A 26,302-nucleotide genomic window follows, 5' to 3' on the forward strand; every position below is an offset into this window, starting at 1 on the left:
GGCCTCTAGAGAGTGAACAAGGCAAATGTTGACATTGCAGGACGGACGACGGACACCAGACGACAGACAAAAGGCGATCACAAAAGCTCACCATGAGCACGTTTTGCTCAGGTGAGCTAAAAAACGGATTTGCTGTCATAAACCGAAAGTACGGTATAACTGTTCAAATTCAAAGAAAAAGACGCCAAAATCTTGTTAAAAATATTTAGTTTATTATAAAAGTTTCAAGGCAATTTATATCAGCTTAGTGTTGTTTTTTAACACCGCATCAGCAATAAAGATCTATTGACCATTGCTGTCAGTTCAAACATGACTTTCGGAGTGAAATATGCTGGCTGTTATGGACTGTTATTCTCAAGTGTAATGTAGAGTGATTTTCGTCGGAAGGAATCCAGACTGACCGTTGTCTGCAATTGACCGTTATTCTCAAGTGACAGTTAGGTCAGTTTTGACTGTAATTTTTTCCACTTTTCTCCCATATTTAAATGAGTTATCCCCCATATTTTAGAGAGTTCTCTCCCCTTTTTTCACATAGCTATCTCCCCTTTTTACAGAGTTTTCTCCCTTATATAACAGAGTTACATCCCCTCTTTGACAGATGTATATTTCCTATTTTGAAAAATTATCTTCCCTTTTAAGAGATATTTAATTTAATAATTAATAGACAAACTAAAACATACACCAACACAAAAAATACAATATTACACATATTACACACAGTATATAAAAACTGTACACGTGTAAAACACATCTAATATTGAACAAATATTGAAATACAGAATTTTTGAAAAGTGAACCAACAAAAAGTTTCATCCACAAAGAAAAGTTCACAACCAGTGTTTATCAGCATCAGTTGCATAGTCAAAACCAACTTTATACACAATCCTACTTGATTGACCTTGGGAGATCAAAACTTAGTTCCGTAAATCAATACATTGTAGTTTGTTTGTTAGTCAGTTTTCAACAGAGCCATTATTTGATTCATATCAAGGTGTGCATTTAATCTCCTCAAGCTTCATGGCTTAGTGGTGTACCAACAGAGCACATACTAATGCCAGTACCTGTAACTGCTCTTTGCTGGTATACCAACAGAGCACATACTAATGCCAGTACCTGTTACTGCTCTTTGCTGGTGTACCAACAGAGCACATACTAATGCCAGTACCTGCAACTGCTCTTTGCTGGTATACCAACAGAGCACAGTCTAATGCCAGTACCTGTTACTGCTCTTTGCTGGTGTACCAACAGAGCACATACTAATGCCAGTACCTGCAACTGCTCTTTGCTGGTATACCAACAGAGCACAGTCTAATGCCAGTACCTGCAACTGCTCTTTGCTGGTATACCAACAGAGCACAGTCTAATGCCAGTACCTGCAACTGCTCTTTGCTGGTATACCAACAGAGCACAGTCTAATGCCAGTACCTGCTCTTTGCTGGTATACCAACAGAGCACATACTAATGCCAGTACCTGTAACTGCTCTTTGCTGGTATACCAACAGAGCACATACTAATGCCAGTACCTGTAACTGCTCTTTGCTGGTATACCAACAGAGCACATACTAATGCCAGTACCTGCAACTGCTCTTTGCTGGTATACCAACAGAGCACATACTAATGCCAGTACCTGGATTTCATGACCAATCATAGAACAAGTTATGTGGCGGGACCAAGGATCAAATCCGATATGTTCAGATTCCCAGTCCAGCAATCTACCAACGGAGCTTGCTTGCTACTGGATCTGTGTTTTAGACTTACCAATGACTTGTCGCAGATTAAAACTGATAAATTTAAGCATTGTTGACTTTCGTAATATTTACAGAAAAACTTGGTTACTGTCCAGACTTCATTTAAAGAGTATCTAAATGAAACAACCAATCATATTTGCCAGCAGATTGCTCAAAAATATATGAGCGGCACTTTGTGAAAATGGGGTTAAATGCACATGCGTAAAGTGTCATCCCAGATTAGCCTGTGCAGTCCGCACAGGCTAATCTGGGACAACACTTTCTGCCTAAATTTTAGCTAAGAAGAGACTTTCTTGAAACTAAACATATTATAAAAGCAGAAAGTGTCATCCCAGATTAGCCTGTGAAGACCCTACAGGCTAATCTGGGACGACACTTTAGGCATGTTCATTAAACTCCCTTTTTCACAGAGCACGGCCCATATACAGAAACACATTTGTATAGCCACCATCCTCCCAGTTAAAATAATGTAGTGATAACAGAATGTATACACAGTGTTACGATTATACATCAGTATACATATAACAGAATGTATGCTTAGTGTTACAATTATATATCAGTATACATGCACTATTTACAATGGAAAGCTGAATAATGGAAGACATGACAACAAACATATTGAGATTATGTTCTGGAAAGACAACCACTGTTTAAACAGAGTTGTCTCCCCTTTTTACAGATTTCCCTCCCATATTTTACTGAGTTATCTCCCCTATTTGAGAGATTTACCTCCCTTATTTGACAGATTTATCTTCCCTGTTTGACCATTTTATCTACCATTTTTAAAGAGTTGTCCCCCTCTCTTTGACAGATGTAACTCCCCTATTTGACAGATTTATCTCCTTTTTTTTACAGATTTATCTCCCCTTTTTAACAGAGTTCTCTCCCCTATTGGACAGATTTATCCCCCCTATTTTACAGAGTTATATCTCCTATTTAACAGAGTTCTGTACCCTTTTTACTGAGTTGCATTCCCTATTATACAGAGCTACCTATTCTATACAGCAGATTAATGTCCCCTATTTTACATAGTTTTATCCCCTATTTGACTGATTTATCTCCCCTATTTGACAGATTTATCTGCCCTTTTTAGAGAATTTTCTTCCATATTTAACTGAGTTTATCTCATTTATTTTGGAGAGTTGTCTACCATATTTTACAAAGTTCTCTCCCCTTTTTTACAGAGTTGTCTCCCCTATTTGACAAATTCATAATTACTGAGTTATCTCCCTTATTTAGCAGTTATCTCCCCTTTTCGCAGAGTTCTCTCCCATATTTTACAGAGTTCTCTCTGTCATTTTAGTTCTATCTCATATTTTACAGAGTTATCTCTACTACTGTAATTACTCTAAATTTTCGGACACTTAAAAATAATTGATAAAAAATATTGTTTGAAAGTTGAGAGAAAAAAATATAAATAAATAAATACGGTTGTCAAAAAATTTAGAGAAAAAAAAAGAGAAAAGTGTAAAAATACTTTATTGGGGATCATGTACAAGTATGCAATATGTAATATTTCAACAAATAATGTCACATGCATATAAAATACCACACCACACAATGTAATTACTTTTATAAATGTTTCGCTTAAAAGGGGCTTTTTCACAAATTTTGGCATGTTTTGAAGTTTGTCATTAAATGCTTAATATTGATAAATGTAAACATTGGACCTAAAATGCTGCAGTAAAAAATCAAGCATAAAATTTAAAAAAGTAAACCCTCAAATATACAAGAGGGCCTGAAAGGCCCAAAGTCGCTCACCTGAGATAACAAGATATCAGGATGAATCTTCTGACCAAGTTTCATGAAGATCGGACAGTAAATGTGGCCTCTAGAGTGTTAACAAGATTTTACTATAGACATATAAGGAAAAATGCCCCGCCCCTTGGAAGCCATTTTTTCCAAGCAAACATTATTGTTTTCAAACTCGTCCAACAAGATATTATTGGGATGAATCTTTTGACCGAGTTTCATGAAGATCGGACTATAAATGTGGCCTCTAGAGTGTTAAAAGATTTTACTATAGCCTTATATAGCCATATACAAAAAAATGCCCAGCCCCTTGGCGGCCATGTTTTTCAAGCAAATGTAACCATTTTCGAACTCATTCAAAATATTTTTAAGACAAATCTTCTGACCAAATTTCATGAAGATTGGACAATAAATGTGGCCTCTAAAGTGTTAACAAGATTTTACTATAGCCATATAAGGAAAAATGCCCCGCCCCCTGGCGGCCATGTTTTTCAACCAACCGGCATCATTTTTGAACTCGTCCAAGATATTATTGGGATGAATCTTCTGACCAAGTTTCATGAAGATTTGACAATAAATGTGGCTTCTAGAGTGATAACAAGATTTTACTATAGTCATATATAGCTATATAAGGAAAAATGCCCCGCCCCTTAGCAGCCATGTTTTTCAAGCAAAGGTTACCATTTCTGAACTCATCCAAGATATCAGTGGGACAAATCTTCTGAGCAAGTTATGAAGATCGGAAAAAAAATGTGGCCTCTAGAGTGTTAACAAGGTTTTACTATAGCCATATAAGGAAAAATGCCCCGCCCCCTGGCGGCCATGTTTTTCAACCAACCGACACCATTTTCAAACACGTCTAAGATATTATTGGGATGAATCTTCTGACGAAGTTTTATTTGGATCAGACAATAAATGTGGCCTCTAGTGTGTTAACAAGATTTTGCTATAGCCATATTAGGAAAAATGCCCCGCCCCTTGTCATTCATGTTTTTCAAGCAAACGTCACCATTTTCGAACTCATCCAAGACATCATTGAAACCAATCTTCAGACCAAATTTCATGAAGATTGGACAATAAATGTGGCCTCTAGAGAGTGAACAAGGCAAATGTTGACATTGCAGGACGGACGACGGACACCAGACGACAGACAAAAGGCGATCACAAAAGCTCACCATGAGCACGTTTTGCTCAGGTGAGCTAAAAAACGGATTTGCTGTCATAAACCGAAAGTACGGTATAACTGTTCAAATTCAAAGAAAAAGACGCCAAAATCTTGTTAAAAATATTTAGTTTATTATAAAAGTTTCAAGGCAATTTATATCAGCTTAGTGTTGTTTTTTAACACCGCATCAGCAATAAAGATCTATTGACCATTGCTGTCAGTTCAAACATGACTTTCGGAGTGAAATATGCTGGCTGTTATGGACTGTTATTCTCAAGTGTAATGTAGAGTGATTTTCGTCGGAGGGAATCAAGACTGACCGTTGTCTGCAATTGACCGTTATTCTCAAGTGACAGTTAGGTCAGTTTTGACTGTAAATTTTTCCACTTTTCTCCCATATTTAAATGAGTTATCCCCCATATTTAAGAGAGTTCTCTCCCCTTTTTTCACATAGCTATCTCCCCTTTTTACAGAGTTTTCTCCCTTATATAACAGAGTTACATCCCCTCTTTGACAGATGTATATTTCCTATTTTGAAAAATTATCTTCCCTTTTAAGAGATATTTAATTTAATAATTAATAGACAAACTAAAACATACACCAACACAAAAAATACAATATTACACATATTACACACAGTATATAAAAACTGTACACGTGTAAAACACATCAAATATTGAACAAATATTGAAATACAGAATTTTTGAAAAGTGAACCAACAAAAAGTTTCATCCACAAAGAAAAGTTCACAACCAGTGTTTATCAGCATCAGTTGCATAGTCAAAACCAACTTTATACACAATCCTACTTGATTGACCTTGGGAGATCAAAACTTAGTTCCGTAAATCAATACATTGTAGTTTGTTTGTTAGTCAGTTTTCAACAGAGCCATTATTTGATTCATATCAAGGTGTGCATTTAATCTCCTCAAGCTTCATGGCTTAGTGGTGTACCAACAGAGCACATACTAATGCCAGTACCTGTAACTGCTCTTTGCTGGTATACCAACAGAGCACAGTCTAATGCCAGTACCTGCAACTGCTCTTTGCTGGTATACCAACAGAGCACATACTAATGCCAGTACTTGTAACTGCTCTTTGCTGGTATACCAACAGAGCACATACTAATGCCAGTACCTGTAACTGCTCTTTGCTGGTATACCAACAGAGCACATACTAATGCCAGTACCTGCTCTTTGCTGGTATACCAACAGAGCACATACTAATGCCAGTACCTGTAACTGCTCTTTGCTGGTATACCAACAGAGCACATACTAATGCCAGTACCTGTAACTGCTCTTTGCTGGTATACCAACAGAGCACATACTAATGCCAGTACCTGCAACTGCTCTTTGCTGGTATACCAACAGAGCACATACTAATGCCAGTACCTGGATTTCATGACCAATCATAGAACAAGTTATGTGGCGGGACCAAGGATCAAATCCGATATGTTCAGATTCCCAGTCCAGCAATCTACCAACGGAGCTTGCTTGCTACTGGATCTGTGTTTTAGACTTACCAATGACTTGTCGCAGATTAAAACTGTTATATTTTAAGCATTGTTGACTTTCGTAATATTTACAGAAAAACTTGGTTACTGTCCAGACTTCATTTAAAGAGTATCTAAATGAAACAACCAATCATATTTGCCAGCAGATTGCTCAAAAATATATGAGCGGCACTTTGTGAAAAGGGGGTTAAATGCAGACTTCATTTAAAGCAGTCCGCACAGGCTAATCTGGGACAACACTTTCTGCCTAAATTTTAGCTAAGAAGAGACTTTTTTGAAACTAAACATATTATAAAAGCAGAAAGTGTCATCCCAGATTAGCCTGTGAAGAGCCTACAGGCTAATCTGGGACGACACTTTAGGCATGTTCATTAAACTCCCTTTTTCACAGAGCACGGCCCATATACAGAAACACATTTGTATAGCCACCATCCTCCCAGTTAAAATAATGTAGTGATAACAGAATGTATACACAGTGTTACGATTATACATCAGTATACATATAACAGAATGTATGCTTAGTGTTACAATTATATATCAGTATACATGCACTATTTACAATGGAGAGCTGAATAATGGAAGACATGACAACAAACATATTGAGATTATGTTCTGGAAAGACAACCACTGTGACTTGCAAGGAATGTTTTGAGAATGTAACAAAAGTTAAGAGTGAAACAGTTGTATCTTCTTCAAATTTACAAAATCTGATACAGTGGTTTCACAATCTCCCTTTGATAATTAGATATGTTCCTGAAATACAAATGCATAGAACTAATAGATCATCTTATACATATTGAGGCTTCCTAATAGATGAAACTTCCTAACAATTGTATCTCACAATAATAACTATTTATAAGTCCCCTACCGGTTTCACCGGAGGGGACTTATGGTTTTGTCTACGTCAGTCACACTTTTCTGGATCCTGTGATAACTTTAAAAGTTCTTAATATTTTTTCATGAAACTTGAAACATGGATAGATGGCAATATGGACATTATGCACGCCATTTCATTTTGTTCCTACGTCAAAAAATGTGGTTGCTATGGCAACAAATAGACTTGAAATAGTGCTGAAAATGGTGTTTTTTTTCTGGATCCTGCAATAACTTTTAAAGTTCTTAATATTTTTTCATGAAACTTGGAACATGGATAGATGGCAATGTGGACATTATGCACGTCATTTCATTTTGTTCCTACGTCAAAAATTGTGGTTGCTATGGCAACAAATAGACTAGAAATAGTGCTGATAATGGTGTTTTTATTGGATACTGCGATAACTTTAAAATTTCTAAATATTTTTTCATGAAACTTGCAACATGGATAGACGGCAATATGGACATTATGTACGTCATTTCATTTTGTTCCTACGTCAAAAATTGTGGTTGCTATGGCAACAAATAGACTAGAAATAGTGCTGAAAATGGTGTTTTTTCTGGATCCTGCGATAACTTTAAGAGTTCTTAATATTTTTTCATGAAACTTGCAACATGGATAGATGGCAATATGGACAATATGCACGTCATTTCATTTTGTTCCTACGTCAAAAATTGTGGTTGCTATGGCAACAAATAGCCTAGAAAGTGCTGAAAATGCTGGTTTTTCTGGATCCTGCGATAACTTTATAAGTTCCTAACATTTTTTCATGAAACTTGGAACATGGATAGATGGCAATATGGACATTATGCACGTCATTTTGTTCCTATGTCAAAAATTGTGGTTGCTATGGAAACAAAAAAGAAATATCCTGAAAATGGTGAAATTTCTGACAATTGTGGAGCCGGTAGGAGACTTTTATTGCGTGGCAATAGTCTTGTTGTCCATGTCTTTGCAAATAAAGTTTTAAATCTGCGGCCTGCCTCAAAATACCTTAACAGAACAAAAACTAAGTAGGCAAGAGTTTGTAGATTTTCTACTGTTTCAAATAATAACTAAAAAATTCACAGTTTGTAGACTGTAAGCCCTTTTTTCTGGAGGCCATGGATGTTGAGTCTATGACCTTTATAACATAGCATGGTTTATTCTTCATCTTCAAAAATGTTCCAAAAATCTCTCCTGCATTGAACTTCACTGAACTGACGTCAATGGCCTATGGGGTCAAACATCTTGCCCAGAATATGTGCCAGATTGACTACCTCCCAAAATGGGTGTGTCTTCAAACATGATGGAATGTGAGGCCTTGTGCAGCTCAAATATCACAACCTGAAAGATTACAATTACATTCAAATATCACAACCGGAAACAGTTATAGTTAACATCACATCCTGAAATAATGACAGTCAAATATGACATCCGCCAAAAATGACAGTCAAATATCACAACCTGAAACAATGACATTCAAATATCACAACTGGAAACAAAGATAGTCAAATATCACAACTGGAAACAATGACATTCAAATATCACAACTAGAAACAATGACATTCAAATATCACAACTGGAAACAATGACAGTCAAATATCACAACTGGAAACAATGACCGTCAAATATCACAACCTGAAATAATGACAGTCAAATATCACAACATGAAACAATGGCAGTCAAATTCACAACATGAAACAATGGCAGTCAAATATCACAACATGAAACAATTTCCGTTACAACAGTGAGAGTATTCAATAAAGACAGAAAGTACTGATTCTACCCAGAAATGGGACTTAAGGTTTCAATAAGCCTAAGACTTTTGATGCAATAGAGCGAAAATAAATAGGTTTGAACTCAACTAAACCATACAATATTATCACAAGGTTTTAGTGCCATGTTGACTGAGTCATACCTTATTATCACCAGGTCTCAGTGCCATGTTGACTGAGCCATACCTTATTATCACCAGGTCTTAGTGCCATGTTGACTGAGCCATACCTTATTATCACCAGGTCTGAGTACCATATTGACTGAGCCATACCTTATTATCACCAGGTCTCAGTACCATGTTGACTGAGCCATACCTTATTATCACCAGGTCTTAGTGCCATGTTGACTGAGCCATACCTTATTATCACCAGATCTCAGTGCCATGTTGACTGAGCCATACCTCATTATCACCAGGTCTTAGTGCCATTGTCAACTGAGCCATACCTTATTATCACCAGGTCTGAGTACCATATTGACTGAGCCATACCTTATTATCACCAGGTCTCAGTGCCAGGTTGACTGAGCCATACCTTATAATCACCAGGTCTCAAGGCCATGTTGACTGAGTCATACCTTATTATCCGCAGGTCTCAGTACTATGTTTAAAGAGCCATACTTTATTATCGCCAGATCTCAGTACCATGTTGACTGAGCCATACCTTATTGTCACAAGGTCTCAGTGCCATGTTGACTGAGCCATACCTTATTATCACCATGTCTTAGTGCCATGTTGACTGAGCCACCTTATTATCACCAGGTCTCAGAACTGGCATGGGGACATACCTTATTATCACCAGGTTTCAGTACCGGCATGCAGACATACCTTATAATCACCAGGTTTCAGTACCGACGCGTGGACATACTTTTTTATCCTCAGGTTTCAGTACCAATGCTGGGAAATACCTTATTATCATCAGGTTTCAGTACAGGCACTGATACATACCTTGTTGTTCCCAGGTTTCAGTACAGGCACTGATATGTACCTTATTATCCCCAGGTTTCAGTACATGCACCTTATTGTTCCCAGGTTTCAGTGCAGGCGCAGGAATATACCTTATTGTTCCCAGGTTTCAGTACAGGCACTGATACATACCTCATTGTTCCCAGGTTTCAGTACAGGTACTGATACATACCTTATTATCCCCAGGTTTCAGTATATGTACCTTATTTCTACCAGGTTTCAATACAGGCACTGATACATACCTTATTATCCCAGGTTTCAGTACATGTACCTCATTGTTCCCGGGTTTCAGTACAGGCACTGATACATACCTTATTGTTCCCAGGTTTCAGTACAGGCACTGATACATACTGGTACCTTATTGTTCCCAGGTTTCAGTACAGGCACGGATACAAACCTTATTATCCCCAGGTTTCAGTACATGTACCTTATTGTTCCCAGGTTTTAGTGCATGCACTGATACATACCTTATTATCCCCAGGTTTCAGTTTAGGCACTGATACATACCTTATTGTTCCCAGGTTTCAGTACAGGCACTGATACATACCTTATTGTTCCCAGGTTTCAGTACAGGCACTGATACATACCTTATTATCCCCAGGTTTCAGTTTAGGCACTGATACATACCTTATTGTTCCTATGTGTCAGTACAAGCACTGGGAAATACCTTATTATCATCAGGTTTCAGTACCAATGCTGGGAAATACCTTATTGTTTCTAGGTTTTAGTACAGGCACTGATACATACCTTATTGTTCCCAGGCTTCACTTCAGGTGCAGGAACATACCTTATTGTTCCCAGGTTTGAGTACATACCTTATTGTTCCCAGGTTTGAGTACAGGTTTGAGGACATACCTTATTGTTCCCAGGTTTGAGTACAGGTTTGAGGACATACCTTATTGTTCCCAGGTTTGAGGACATACCTTATTGTTGCCAGGTTTGAGTACAGGGGCGGTGACATACCTTATTGTTCCCAGGTTTGAGCACATGGGCTCGAACATACCTTATTGTTCCCAGGTTTTAGTACAGGCATGTGAACATACCTAATTGTTCCCAGGTTTAAGTACAGGCGCAGGGACATACCTTATTATCCCCAGGTTTCAGTACGGGGGCAGGGACATACCTTATTATCCCCAGGTTTCAGTACAGGCGCAGGGACATACCTTATTATCCCCAGGTTTCAGTACAGGGGCAGGGACATACAGGGTTTTCTGAGGCCCCTCGTCCCAGTAGCGACCCAGGTTGAACCCATTGATGAATGCAACTCCCTTCTTCCAACCCTAGAAATGAGAACAGGCAATAATCTAGGGTCACAAACAGGTACAGAATGCTCTGGGGTCACAAAAAGGTACAGAATGCTCTAGAGCCACAGACAGGTTCATGATGTGGGGTCACAAACAGGTAAAGAATGCTCTAGGGTCATAGACAGGTACAGTATGTGGGGTCACAAACAGGTACATAATGCCATAGGGTCACAAACAGGTACAGAATGCTCTAGGGTCACACAGGTACAGAATGCTCTAGGGTCACACACAGGTACAGAATGCTCTAGGGTCACACACAGGTACAGAATGCTCTAGGGTCACACAGGTACAGAATGCTCTAGGGTCACACAGGTACAGAATGCTCTAGGATCACACAGGTACAGAATGCTCTAGGGTCACACACAGGTACAGAATGCTCTAGGGTCACACAGGTACAGAATGCTCCAGGGTCACACAGGAACAGAATGCTCTAGGGTCACACACAGGTACAGAATGCTCTAGGGTCACACACAGGTACAGAATGCTCTAGGGTCACACAGGTACAGAATGCTCTAGGGTCACACACAGGTACAGAATGCTCTAGGGTCACACCCAGGTACAGAATGCTCTAGGGTCACACACAGGTACAGAATGCTCTAGGGTCACACACAGGTACAGAATGCTCTAGGGTCACACACAGGTACAGAATGCTTTAGGGTCACACACAGGTACGGAATGCTCTAGGGTCACACAGGTACAGAATGCTCTAGGGTCACACACAGGTACAGAATGCTCTAGGGTCACACACAGGTACGGAATGCTCTAGGATCACACACAGGTACGGAATGCTCTAGGGTCACACACAGGTACAGAATGCTTTAGGGTCACACACAGGTACGGAATGCTCTAGGGTCACACACAGGTACAGAATGCTTTAGGGTCACACACAGGTACAGAATGCTCTAGGGTAACTAACAGGTACAGAATTGAAGAAAGTGTATTAGACAGGTACCATATGGGTTAACACTTTGGTAAACCCAGGAAAACAATCAACCATGATTCAACTTTTATATTCAAGAAAATTTCGTCATAAATTCTTTTTGGGCTTTGACTTTAGTAAACCCAGAAAAACAATCATCCATTAACAAACCTTTAATAGTGTTTTTTTTAGGCTGACAATGATTTACACTTAGGTAAAAGGTCTTTGCATGTCCTACATGTATTAACTTTAGTAAACTCAGGAAGTTTACACTTGAGTAAATCCTGTAAAAAAAATCCTCCATTATCAAACCTTCATATTTAAGAAAGTGTCCTTTGGTGTGCCGTTGATATTCAGAGTGCCTCGGTACAGTGATGTGATCCCCTTCCAGTTTGCAAAGATTTTCCACTTGGAACTTTCATTGAACCTAAAACATGCGTTGAAACATTCAGATAAAGAACCCTTGAAAAATACAATGTGAAATAAGAGTATGCTAATAGCAGGGTACAATTGACCGTGTTATAAAATCTGACAGAAAATCAGTGCCTAATCTGCCATTGCCAAATTAGCTGATAACTACAAATAAGCATATTGGGCTAAAACTTTTACTTAAACAGTAAAGTATCTGGCAATATGTGTTTGTGCAAAGAAGGCGTAATTTTCCAAGCAGTTCATACACTGATGAAAAGCTATCAATACTATTTAGTCCTAAATAACAAGGAAATGCCTTAAGAAGGTCAATATTGCCAAACAAACAAGAGCTTTCCTAGGACAGCGTGCTCGAGTACTTTTCCACTTTGATAGAATAATGTACATTTTTTGTCAGTCACTTCATATAATGACCACAAATACATTTTTGATATACATGTAGCAATTCTGCAGTAGTAATACGCTATATATAAACTTAAAGCTCAACATTTATAAATTAAAACAAGAAATGTGACCAAGCCTGAGAACTAGATTACCAACTTTGTACCAAATAAATGAATTTAAAACAAGGTCTGCATCTATGCTACCTACACACAAAATTACAGCACAATAACTCAATCAAAATTCAAGGCATTGAGATGAAACCATTTTTCTCCAAGGACTGCATGAAAGATAAATACAAACAAAATTAAAGCACAATATCCCAATCTAAACAAAAGCTGTTATGCAGAAACTCTTTCTATTTTAGCAACAGTAACCCTGACCCCTACTGGTCTCAAATCACTCTCCAGATCAGCCTGAAACCTACCAAAACAAACAATTTCAGCGCAATATATCCATTCTAATGAAAGTTATTGAGATTCAACTGTTTTTTCTTTTTTTTTACCAACAGTGACCTTGACCCCACTTACTCCAAATGACACCCCATGCTAGATATGCATGTCGGCAAGAGATAAGCTTTGTTGACCCAAATATTCTAAGTTTGGAAGTACAACAAGGCTCATAATTCTGCTAAATTGCAGGTCAGAGCTATTGGTTTGTGACAAAGTATGATTTATTGGTCTGTGACCTAGAATGATGACTCACAACTCACAAACACAAGTGCACACATTAACCAAAATTGTGTAAGCACCAAAATGCTGCACAATTCCACTGAATTGTGGTGAGAACAGTGATAGGGAGATCCTGCAGGTTTACCTTTACCGTATTTCAAAGAACAAAAGGTGACATAGTTCTGCTAAAATTGCAGGTCAGAGTTATGAAACTTGGTCAGTGACCTCACACAATGACCCTGAAAACATTTGTTCCACTTGAATGCCTGTAGAAAAAACAGTGATATGAAGATGTTGTTTACCTTGACCAGAGCATTATGTGGAAGCCGATGTCGACGCAAACTTTTGTGTGAGATCAAGTAGTAAAGCAAATACTATTCGGTAAATAATCAAGTAAAAGATATTGTATCATTTTTAAAGCAGAAAACACTGGAAGTGAAAGTTTTGTGATTTCTGCCCCTGACCTCTCCATGTCATCCTCTGTGAACTGCAGTGGGTAGGCTTGCCAGTTCCTGATTGGCTGGCCATCCCATAGCACCTCCCCTGTGATACCTGGAAACCACAGCAACCATTCACATTAAAAACCTTAACAAACATAATGGTATTTATTGAAAGAAGTTTTTTGCAAACAGTTCTTTGAGGTTACAAAGGATTCAAACTTCAATAAGTTGAAGTAAAAATGTTGAAACATCCTGGTGCTGTGTTAACTGACAATATGCAGTGTTTACTGCCAATATGCTGTGTTAACTGACAATATGCAGTGTTTACTGATAATTTGCTATGTAAATTGACAATATGCAGTGTTAACTGACAATATGCAGCGTTAACTGACAATATGCAGTGTTTACTGACAATTTGCTGTGTCAACTGACAATATGCTGTGTTAACGGACAATATGCAGTGTTTACTGGCTATGTGCTATTTTAACTGACAATTTGCGATGTTAACTGACAATATGCAGTGTGAATTGACAATATGCAGTGTTAACTGACAATATGCAGTGTTTACTGACAATATGCAGTGTTTACTGACCATGTGCTCTGTTAACTGACAATATACTGTGTTAACTGGCAATATGCAGTGTTTACTGACAATGTGCAGTGTTAACTGACAAGTGTCAGTATCATGCAGTGTAAACTGACAATATGCAGTGTTTTCTGGCAATGTGCTGTGTTAACTGACAATATGCGGTATTAACTGACAATATGCTGTGTTAACTGACAATATGCAGTGTTAACTGACAATATGCAGTGTTAAATGACAACATGCAGTGTTTGCTGGCAAGGTGCTGTGTTAACTGACAATATGCAATGTTTACTGACAATGTGCTGTGTTAACTGACAATATGCAGTGTTTACTGAAAATGTGCTGTGTTATTTGACAATATGCAGTGTTAACTGACAATATGCAGTGTTTACTGGCAAGGTGCTGTGTAAACTGACAATATGCAGTGTTTACTGCCAAGGTGCTGTGTTAACTGACAAAATGCGGTATTAACTGACAATATGCTGTGGCAGTTTTTATTGACAATATGCAGTGTTCACTGACATTTTGCAGTGTTAATTGACAATATGCAGTGTTTTCTGGCAAGGTGCTGTGTTAACTGACAATATGAAGTGTTTACTGACAATGTGCTGCGTTAACTGACAATGTGCTGTGTTAACTGACAATATGCAGTGTTTACTGACAATGTGCTGTGTTAATTGACAATATGCGGTGTTTACTGGCAAGGTGCTGTGTTAACTGACTATATGCAGTGTTTACTGACAATGTGTTGTGTTAACTGACATTATGCTGTGTTAACTGACAATATGCAGTGTTTAATGACAATATGCTGTGTTAACTGACCATATGCGGTGTTAACCGACAATATGCAGTATAAACTGACAACATGCAGTGTTAACTGACAATATGCAGTTTTAACTGACTATATGCAGTGTAAATTGACAATATGTTGTCCAGTTTTCCAACCTTTGTGTTCCTCATTAAACCTGTTGAAGCCCTGGTGTACATAGTTCACCCTGCCATGGTTCTCAACCAGGATGTCTAATATGTTATCCTGAAATCAGGTTTTATAGAAAATAAGACATTAAATAGCGTTGTAATGTGTTAATACCACAAAAAAACACAGCAAATAATTCACAAACTCATTTAATCTAAGTTATTAATGTTATGAATTTGGGTACAAACACACCAAAATGGGGTAAACATATGCTAAATTGGATTGACAGCTCGATCATTCAGGAACCCATATGGAAAATTGGAGTATCCAATATGTTGATTTTTTTCCCAATAGCTAAAATGGGTACCCATATGCGAAATTTGGGTACCAGTATGTTAAAATAAGATACCAAAATGTTGAATATGAGAGACTAATAAATATTCAAAAACAGCACTGTATGCTAGTCTGTAGTTGCAAAAATATCTCTTCAACATAAGATCAAATGACACAAATCTTTTAGTGAAGTGTAACCTACATCTGTGACCTTGTCCTGTGTGACCTTGACCTCCCAGAAGCTGCTGCTCCATGTGAACAGGCCAACCTCTACCCCATTCAGCATCACCTGCTCAAGGGCAACAGAAACTTACATGACACAAACAAATTACACAAAACATATGAACCAAATATTTAATTTTTTACAAGTGACCATATTTCTACTTTTAGCACTGGTTACCTTCTCTTGAACTGACCCATATGCAGTCCCAGGCAGAGTATCAAAATAAAAAACATCTACGGTATATGAAGGTCTATGTAATTATGTTGAAATACCCCCCCCCATAAATAATCGAAATTAAAATTGCATGTTTCCCATGACTTTCCAAACACAGTGGATTATCAACAAAAACTATTTTATTTTATAATAAATGTTTAGCAGATTAAAGAAAATCATCTACATGTACTTTTAAATCAGAATCACATATTTACATAGCTGAACTTATGAATCTCCAATTCACTGAAAGTGCACAAACGACTTAGAGATATATCTGTAGTTTGCCATATCCCAATATACACATTATAGAAGTAATTAGTTCATGCATAAAACACAGGAATATTTATGTTAAATTGTGATCGTAACGACTTATAATGAACTGAACACCAATAAACAATTATTATGTTAAATGAAACAAAAATATTCATTGAAATGTGACAAAAATTGGTGCTGATGTGTTTGCAATGTTTGAAAAATTTCGCTCCTGGTTTTGCGCATCTTCCTACAGGCGTCAACACTTGAATATAATGAAACAAAACATTTCGGTCGCCGTGTTGTAATAGATATGGTGTCCGCCTAGCGACCAGGAGGTCAAGGGTTCGATCCCCACCATTGGAGCGTTCTTTAGATCTCCCCAAAAGACACCAAGTACTGGTTCTAGGCCCAGGAAACAGACTCGAGAGAATTTCAATAAGCCTTAGGCTTTCGATGCAATTGAGCTGAAATAAATAGGTTTAAACTAAATTAACATAAGCAGATGATAATATGGGTGAAAACATTTGTTGGAATAGAAAACCACTATGACTTAAATGATAATTGTGGTAACAACTTTGTGATACCTGTATTTATTTAATATATATAATAACGATCAGAGTTGCAACATTTATCACTTTCACATACCTAAACACTTTGCAGCGATTTTTCTTCCCATATTGGGAAAAGTACCTGTACCATACCAATAGGGAAAAATAAGCCCATAAAACGCTGAAATTGGGAAATTTTGCGTTGTGAAATCTCCCAATTGGGAACTATAGGTCTTTTTAATTGCTTGGTATCAATAGCACAAATCAACTCAAATATCGATTTAGATTCATTTTGGCTTGAAATGTTCAGTGTCAGCGCTCATTTTACTTGTTAACTTGCAGATAGTGCACTTTTGGAACAAAATTGACAAAATATTTCTTCCTTTTGGGAATTTTTTAGACTGCAATTTGGAATTTTGTAGGTTTTCTTCAATTGGGAAAAGCAACTTTTACAGGTGCTTTATAAAGAAGGGAAAAATCGCTGCTTTGACACGAGCAATTGCTAGACAATACAGTACAGCTGCACGGTAATCTGCGTTGTGCTTCAATACTCCAGTATAACATGCTCACATGAACGCGGTCTTTTACAGGACGTGTAAACTTTAGTTTGGTGCCCTGTTTGATGACTGTCCGGTACAGGATGAAACCATAGTTCTGTCCAGTTCCCTCTCCTAAATCCAACATCTCCATGGGAACCGGCTTGTCCATTTTGATTGGCTGAAATTGGATCAGACAATTTAAAGTTTAATCTTGCCCCAGCACCTGCTAAATGTATCACAACCAATATATATTTATGTCTTGCTCAGGGAAAATGGGGAAATGGGGCTTAATGCATGTACATAGAGCGTTGTCTAATGTTAGCCTGTGCAGTCTGCAAAGATTAATCAGGGACAACACTTGGCACACAAAGCACAAACAAACACAGTACTTGTGTTGTCTGTTGAATCAAGTGAAGTTGGGTTGATGAAGCCTGGAAGTTAAGTGAAAATGTCTTAGAAGTTAAGGAACAAAACGGGTGGGTAAAGTATTGAAGTGACACTTTGTTAATTCTATTACTTTATAGTTCTAATATTGGATTGGAAAAGTCTCTATTTTCAGTGAAAATAGATTTGAAAAGTCTTGAAGTGCAGTGAAAGTTTAGAATTTTAAGTGAAAATGGGCCTTTAAAGTCTTGATTAAAGAACTGCCTCAGGGGAGGAAAACGCCCTTACAGTGTTCAAATAACCTCATCATTTGTATAGAGATCCAGCACAATAGACTTATCCCGAAAAAGCACCAGTTAAGAAAAAAACACTAATCACCCCGGTCCATTATATCAACCAATGATAGCTTACAGCTTACTTTAACGGATGATACAGTGTGTGATTTTGAAAGGATTATAAATGGGTCAGCTTTATTTGTACCAGCAGATTTAATAGTGGGTTTTTCCAAAAAGCAGTTACATGTATTCAGAACTATTTGCAAAATAAGTTTTACATTCAAAGGGAGGAAATCAGCTGAAAGGAGGAGAAATCACCATCCTGTTAAGTTAAAGGGACTTTTTCATAGTTTGTCAAAATGTGAGAATTCTCAAACTTTTTGTCATGGATTAAAAAAGGAAATGTTTATCCATGAGCAAAATAACAATAATAACTAATACTCATACTGAAAATATATATATAATTTGCCAATAATCATAGTGGGACGTTGATAAAATTATTAAGCGTTACAAACGCAAAACGATAACTTTTTTGTGAGAGTTCTGTTAATTATTAAAAAAAAAATTAAAAAAAAATTGTGCTTTAATTGTCATACAAAGTATAAATATTTTCTGTATTTTATGATTACATGAAGGTAACCTATAAACAAGAGCACCGCCTTGCGGGTGCAGACCGCTCATCTATTTTCTTTTTAAAGATGTAGGGACCTATCTCAATTTCAATCACAAAGGAGGGAGGGGTGGAGTGGAGAGGAGTATATAGTGTGGGTGTGTGGGCATTTATTACATTATCTTCCAAAAATGCAGAGGTCACGGTGACCTTGACCTTTGACCCAACAAGAGATGTGTTTGTAAGAAACACAACGCCCCCTACTGCGCCGCATTGAAATAACATTTCTATTTATCATTTGGCAGGTATAGAAATCATCTCCCTTTAAAGGTTATTAATTCCTTTGAATTTTGTCCAATCCAACAGAGGGGGAAGGGTGGGGAGGGTTTCACAGTCAATTATGACCATGTCAGACATCACTGACAACCAAGGCCTGTGGTTTAAAAGAGATCATAACCAGAGTTTTTTTTTTCTTTTTCATAACCAGAGTTGATCATGTATCTATGGACATTAGTCCACAGGTATGTAATGAACATCAAAGAAATTATAATTATATCATTAAAAAAAAATTTGGGTTATAAATAATCAAAAATATAAATCTGTACAGTAACTGTGAAAAGAACTTCAATTCTTGGTAAGGAAATATATAATATGAGATTTATATAGAGGATATTTGTTGGATTCGGTGGATTATAGATTTTAAATCACGAGTGAAAAAATATTTTTTCTATGATCACGAGTGAATTAAAAGCGATAATCCACTGAATCCAACAAATTTTCTTTTTATTTTATGCCTTTTTTCACAATTTATATACATTGTTAAAGAGTTTACTAAAGAATTTCGCTGGGATAATGACGTCATTTCGTCAAAAAATGACGTCATTTCACAGTAGACGGTGAAAATTATCGATAATTTTCACTGATAATTTTCACTGTTTGAAACAGTGAAATTATCAGTTTTAATTCACTGATATTTCTCTATAAACCACCGGAAAGCATAAAATAAAATGATATAAATTACTTCCCTTGAAAATAATTGTCTGTAACAAAACTCTATTTTTAGTAGCAAATAATTACAAGCCACAACCTTGACTGTAGATTCACCACTCCAAATGTGCAGCTCCATAAGATACACATGCATTCCAAATATATAAAGTGGATATGTTCAATAATGAATAATTTTCTCCCTTTTTAAAGCTTATTACTTCCCTTAAATCTGTATTTTTTACCACAGACCGTAAAGGATGACCTTGACCTTTTACCACAATGTGTTTGTCAGAAACACAATGCCGCCTACTGCGCCGCTTTGATTTATTTAACAAAAATATATACGTGGGCAGGTCAGATAACTATGTCAATTTAAAGCTTATTACTTCCCTTGACTTTGTTTTTTCGACCCTAGACCTTGAAGGATGATGTTCACCTTGAAATTTGACCACTCAAAGTGTGCAGCTCCATGAGATACACATGCATGCCAAATATCAAGGTGCCATCTTCAATATTTAAAAAGTTATGGCCAATGTTTAGGTTTTAGCACGACGCCTAAGGCGGACGTCTGACGACATGCTGGCTATGACAATAGCTCGGGTTTTCTCCGAAATTAGCCTCGCTAATAAAAAAAAAAAGATTTGTGTTTTTTAATCATGTTTGAAAAGAAAAAGAGATGTGTTTGTCAGAAAAACAATACCCCCTATTGCGCCGCTTTGATTTTTTATATTTTTTTTCCTTTGACCTTGAAGGATGACCTTGACCTAGAACTTCCACCACTCAAAATATGCAGCATTATGAGAACGCCGCTTTGAAACATTATTTTTCTACCTTTGACCTTGAAGGATGACCTTGACCTTGAACTTCCACCACTCAAAATGTGCAGCTTCATGATAACGCCGCTTTGAAATTAATATTTTTTTGACCTTTGACCTTGAAGGATGACCTTGACCTTGAAGAATGACCTTGACCTTGAACTTCCACCACTCTAAATGTGCAGCTTCATCAGAACGCCGCTTTGATTTTTTTTTTACCTTTGACCTTGAAGGATGACCTTGACCTTGAACTTCCACCACTCAAAATGTGCAGCTTCATGAGAACACCGCTTTGAAATTATTTTTTTTTTGTTTATCTTGAAGGATGACCTTTACCTTGAACTTCCACCACTCAAAATGTGCAGCTTCATGATAACGCCGCTTTGAATTTTTTATATTTTGTTTGACCTTTGACCTTGAAGGATGACCTTTGAACTTGAAGGATGACCTTGACCTTGAAAGATAACCTTGACCTTCCACCACTCAAAAAGTGCAGCTTTATGATAACGCTGCTTTGATTTCTTTTTGACCTTTGACCTTGAAGGATGACCTTGACTTTGAAGAATAACCTTGACCTTCCACCACTCAAAATGTGCAGCTTCATGATAACGCCGCTTTGAAATTTTTTATTTGATTATTGACCTTTGACCTTGAAGGACGACCTTAACCTTGAAGGATGACCTTGACCTTCCACCACTCAAAATGTGCAGCTTCATGAGATACACATGCATGCCAAATATCAAGTTGCTATCTTCAATATTAAAAAAGTTATGGCCAATATTAAAGATTTCGGACGGACAGACGCCATATATTTGACATTTGACCGTGAAGGATGGCCTTCACCTTTCACCACTCAAAATGTTCAGCTCCATGAGATACACATGCATGCCAAATATCAAGTTGCTATCTTCAATATTGAAAAAGTTATGGCCAATGTAAAAGTTTTCGGACGGACAGACACCATAAATTTGACATTTGACCTTGAGGGATGACCTTGACCTTTCACCACTCAAAATGTACAGCTCCATGAGATACACATGCATGCCAAATATCAAGTTGCTATCTTCAAAAGTGAAAAAGTTATGGCCAGTGTTATTTTTTTTTTCGGACGGACAGACAGACTAGACTGACCGACGGACAGTTCAACTGCTATAGGCCACCCTACCGGGGGCATAAAAATTATTTTTTTGGGATGGGGGGTGGGGGGTATAGTGTGAGGGTGAGGTGGTTATTTATTAGATGATCTTTAATTAAAAAATAAAATAATGGGGGGGATTGAGGGGGGATTAGGGGGGCGTGGGGGATGGTTTAAGTGGAGTCAATTGTGGTATGTCAGGTAAAGAGTTGTTTTGTCAAAGTATTAATCGAATCTAATCATAAATAAAGAAGTTGTGGCAATTTAAGCAAAATTTAATAATTTGACCTTGCGAGTCAAGGTCATTCAAAGGTCAAGGTAAAATTCAACTTGCCAGGTACAGTACCCTTATGATAGCATGAAAGTATTTGAAGTTTAAAAGCAAAAGCCTTGATACTTTAGAAGTAAAGTGGATCTAAACACAAAATGTAACCATATATTCAAAGTTACTAAGTCAAAAAAGGGCCATAATTCCGTAAAAATGACAACCAGAGTTATGCAACTTTTCCTTTACTGTCCCCTTATGATAGTTTGCGAGTGTTCCAAGTATGAAAGCAATATCTATGATACTGTAGGGGAAAAGTGGACCAAAACACAAAACTTAAAGGTCCAGTGCCGGTTTTATAACGAAAAATGCTATTTCATAAATATGTATATTCTAAAACGAGTGGTTTCATCAAGAGAAATGGAAAAAAATATTAAAATACTAAACACGATGATCTTGTTTTTCCGTAAACCGCCCGGGTATTTCCGCCACCTATTTTGGCTGTGACGTCACATGCATTCAACGCGCATGACACGGAAACTTGTCCATTGTTATTACGGATCGAAGCGTGAACACTTCGCGCTTTATGTCAACATTGACACTCAATAACGTGATATGTTAATACAGTTCTTTTTATACAAGTTTTATTAAAAACGTGTGCTTTTTCTGTGTGTCTTTTGCACGACAATCGTTATTCTACTGTCAGTGTGTGTTTTTTTCGGGTGCAACAAACGTGCGGAAAGGGAAACAAGGGACTATTCGGTTTTGCCAAGGATGATGTTACTCGTAAGAAATGGATTAATAATATATTATACGCCTGTATGTATTAACGGCTTAGTTACAAAAAATAAATTACAACCTTGCTCTTATTATTAAGAACAAATAGGTTTATCAGTGGAACAGCGAAATACAAAATGACAAATACATTTTATTTGATAAATAAACAAACTAAGCTACAGCTAAATAACCAACAAAGTATCAAAAATAACATTCTTGTTCTGATATTGAACTCAAATTAATTACTGTCTATTACACATATTATAAAAAGCCATTTAAAAATGGAATTGGAATGGTATTACTTAAAATAGTTATATTATTTACTAACATCACCCATTATGTTATATTGAAATATTCAGATACAAATGTAAATTGAGGAGGGTTTGTGCATGGATTGTAATTATTAGTTCAATTTATTTATTTCATAAACAATAACAGCTTGGCATTCTCTGTAATGGCTCTAGGAGAAGTGCCCCCCCGGAGAACTGCCCCCCCAAAGATTTTTCACTGGGCGGAGAACTGCCCCCTCACTGTTTTTTATAGGGCGGAGAACTGCCCCCCTGCTGATTAATAAGGGGCGTAGAACTGCCCCCCTGTCAGAATTGATGACCCTAATTAAAGAAATTTTGCGGCGATATATAAAGCGAGTATTATAATGACAATAACGCCAGTAACTTTCTTGCTATTATGTCTGGAAATTGAGTGAAATTTCAAAAGTAATATAAAGTTGTACAAGAAATAAAAGTTATAAAACGGCAAAAAATACCTGCCTCGGCATGGACGTCGCCATCTTGATAATCACGTGATTTTCGTCTATGTGAACAAAGAAAAACAAATCACTTTTTGCTAATAAAAAGTTTTCGCGGTTGAATTATTTGATATTTTCCCCGTAATTAAAACAAACAATTAGCATGCAATTAAATCCATCCTTATGCAAGCTGAAAACAATAATTTATTTGTTTGTTTTCGCCAATTACGGATTTGGACGGTTCAATATAATAAACCCGTATGCGGCTTTATTCAAAGCTAACAAGTTCTTAACAATAAAGGTCGGTCCGGTCTACCAATTAAAAGATCGCGGTGCTTATTGTTAACGGTAACAAGTTCTCTGCCTGCCTAATTAGCTGCTAATTAAAGCAACTGTTACCGATTTTGTTTGTTTGGCATGTCGACATGATCTGCTCAAAATGCAAACTGTTGCCGTAATATGTGTTATGTGTGTATTTATGTATGTTATTTTGTATGACACATGAATTAACTAAACAACATAAATAAATTGATTATAAATTCGACTTCACTCTACTTTTTTCTTCAAGTCAGCTAAATTAATGCCTTTGATTTGCCTATTAATTTCCTTTTTTATACGTAAATTTACGGTTTTTTTCCATGTGTCAATACTATCTTTATAATGTAAATTAATTCCGATGTAACTTTTGCTCCATAAGTACTGAGTTGCACGTCTATATTTAGTTGCGACACTTGGCCAGTATTAACACGCACGCGTTTCCTGTGTGGATCTCGACTATGTTTCGCGCTCTTATTAAAACACGACTTTTACATGGCATTCATGTATAGTGAGTGGTGCAGATGCGCACCAAGGGCCTTAAACAGTATTATCACATGCCTCTAGACAATTTGTGTTATTCAGTTCGATAAATGGTAATATACTTGTACTGAAATTCAATTGTTACCGGATAAAATGTGTACGGCGATAACGTAAAATTACCCGTAAGTATTGTTTTCAATACGTAACTAATAACTAATATGACACCGGGGGCAGTTCTCCGCCCCTACAGATTTGATGGGGGGGCAGATATCCGCCTACTAAATTCTGACAGGGGGGCAGTTCTCCGCCCCTACCGATTTGATGGGGGGGGGGGCACCTCTCCGCCACCTTTAAAATAAGGGGGCAGTTCTCTGGGGGGCAGTTCTCCGGGGGGCGCTTCTCCGGATACCCTCTGTAATGGGTATCCGAACAATTGCTCCCACAGACAATAGCTCGAACGCTAAGTTTGACAGGGCGGACGTAGGCTCTTATATAATTTTGACACCACAGCCATTGTTTCATACAATTAGATCCGAAATCTTAAAACATAGTATACCCGATCAAAGGTTAACACCTATAATTAGCCAGTTCTGTTCTTTGTTCTATTCGGTTAACACCTATAATTAGCCGAAAATTAAATTTACTTTGTGCGTATTATCATAAATACAAGTTGAACAATATTTCAACTTCTCAAACGGTTTATATAAACAATAATAACAATGTAACTGATCTCGAAGATCACTTTCATTTTATACTCGAATGTCCAGTTTTTAATAGCCTCAGACAACAATATATACATAGACAATGATTGATTTCTAAGTTTCTTATGTTTCAAGAATTTCCATGGCTACCAGTCAAATTGACACCAGTTACCATTGTTGTGTATTAGGTCATAATACACTAAATAGTTTCCCTATATAATTCAATGTAAAAGCGACAACTTTGAGCGAAAATAAATGCAACATTTTGCACATAGAGACCCCCATAACCATACCTTTTCTTAAAGGCCATTCTAAGCGGAATCGATTTATGCAATAAAAAAGATATGTCATGTACAAAGCAAGAAAGAACTTGACACAAATCAAAACCGACTGTTTTTGCAACTTTTTTTTTCGGCCGTTTCTTAGTGGAATGTAGCCTTTTCTAGTGCAATGGTTTACTATAGTCTTCACGTGTATCATATTTCAGGGATTCAGTAGTGAACACCTATTCATGCCCTACCATTATCTCTGCAAGATAACACCCGAATAATGGTAAAAAGTGTAAAACATGCCTTCCTGTCAACTATGATATTTTTTTAGAGAGTACAGCCCTACATAAAGCGATCATTTAGTGTATTGTAACCTATAAGACAACGTTAACTGTTAACATCGCGAAAAATAAGCACCTCTCGATACTTATAAACCTATTTTCTATGTGCATGCCAATTTTCAGACCGATCTTTCACGTAGAAATGCTTGAAAATGCATTTTATTATAACGCCTGATAAGCCATGTGGCTTTCGCGTTCGGAGCTTTGATTTATAACGGGCGTTCAGGCGAGAAAACGTTTACCCTAAATAATTACAATCGGTCAAAATACTGGAATATTGTTACAAGCTATGTAGAAAAAGAAGTAAACAACTATTAAAACGTGTTCATGAGCGCTTTCAGCACAAATAGTTGCGATTTGAGATGCTCAAGACGAGTTTTTGTACGCTTTTTTTCTTATTTTCCTCTGAAAACGTATTTTCTTCTTAAAAACTCACGATGCTCCTTAAATTCGTGAAACAGACGCATTTATTCCGTGAAATTTGCCAAAACGCGTCATATCCCACTAAAAAAAAATGATGATTTTCTGTAAATACAGCTCCTTTGTGACTAGGCCTGGTTTTGCGTTTAGGTCATAATACACTAAATAGTTTCCCTATATAATTCAATGTAAAAGCGACAACTTTGAGCGAAAATAAATGCAACATTTTGCACATAGAGACCCCCATAAC

At 37.1% G+C, this 26,302-nt stretch overlaps 1 protein-coding gene across 50 annotated transcripts in view; it reads right to left on the reverse strand.

The window, feature by feature from the left end:
- Positions 1 to 437: 437 nt before the first annotated feature.
- The window catches only part of LOC127859476 (beta-galactosidase-1-like protein 2), a 74,769-nt gene continuing 48,904 nt past the window's right edge, over positions 438 to 26,302 (reverse strand). The window contains exons 13-24 of one of the 50 annotated variants that reach the window (XM_052396892.1): positions 17,559 to 17,705; positions 15,952 to 16,038; positions 15,446 to 15,533; positions 13,939 to 14,026; positions 12,306 to 12,420; positions 10,934 to 11,050; positions 5,854 to 8,377; positions 5,646 to 5,807; positions 1,426 to 1,627; positions 1,270 to 1,379; positions 1,166 to 1,217; positions 438 to 1,061 (exon numbers count right to left, since the gene is read on the reverse strand). In XM_052396892.1, coding sequence (XP_052252852.1) covers positions 8,273 to 8,377; positions 10,934 to 11,050; positions 12,306 to 12,420; positions 13,939 to 14,026; positions 15,446 to 15,533; positions 15,952 to 16,038; positions 17,559 to 17,705 — 747 coding nt within the window. In that variant the 3' untranslated portion in view covers positions 438 to 1,061; positions 1,166 to 1,217; positions 1,270 to 1,379; ... (1 more) ...; positions 5,646 to 5,807; positions 5,854 to 8,272. The other 49 variants (XM_052396922.1, XM_052396880.1, XM_052396872.1 and 46 more) reach the window with 49 other exon arrangements.

The sequence above is a fragment of the Dreissena polymorpha genome, chromosome 15 (genome assembly GCF_020536995.1).
Source record: "Dreissena polymorpha isolate Duluth1 chromosome 15, UMN_Dpol_1.0, whole genome shotgun sequence".
In the NCBI taxonomy this organism is placed as follows: Eukaryota; Metazoa; Mollusca; class Bivalvia; order Myida; family Dreissenidae; genus Dreissena; species Dreissena polymorpha.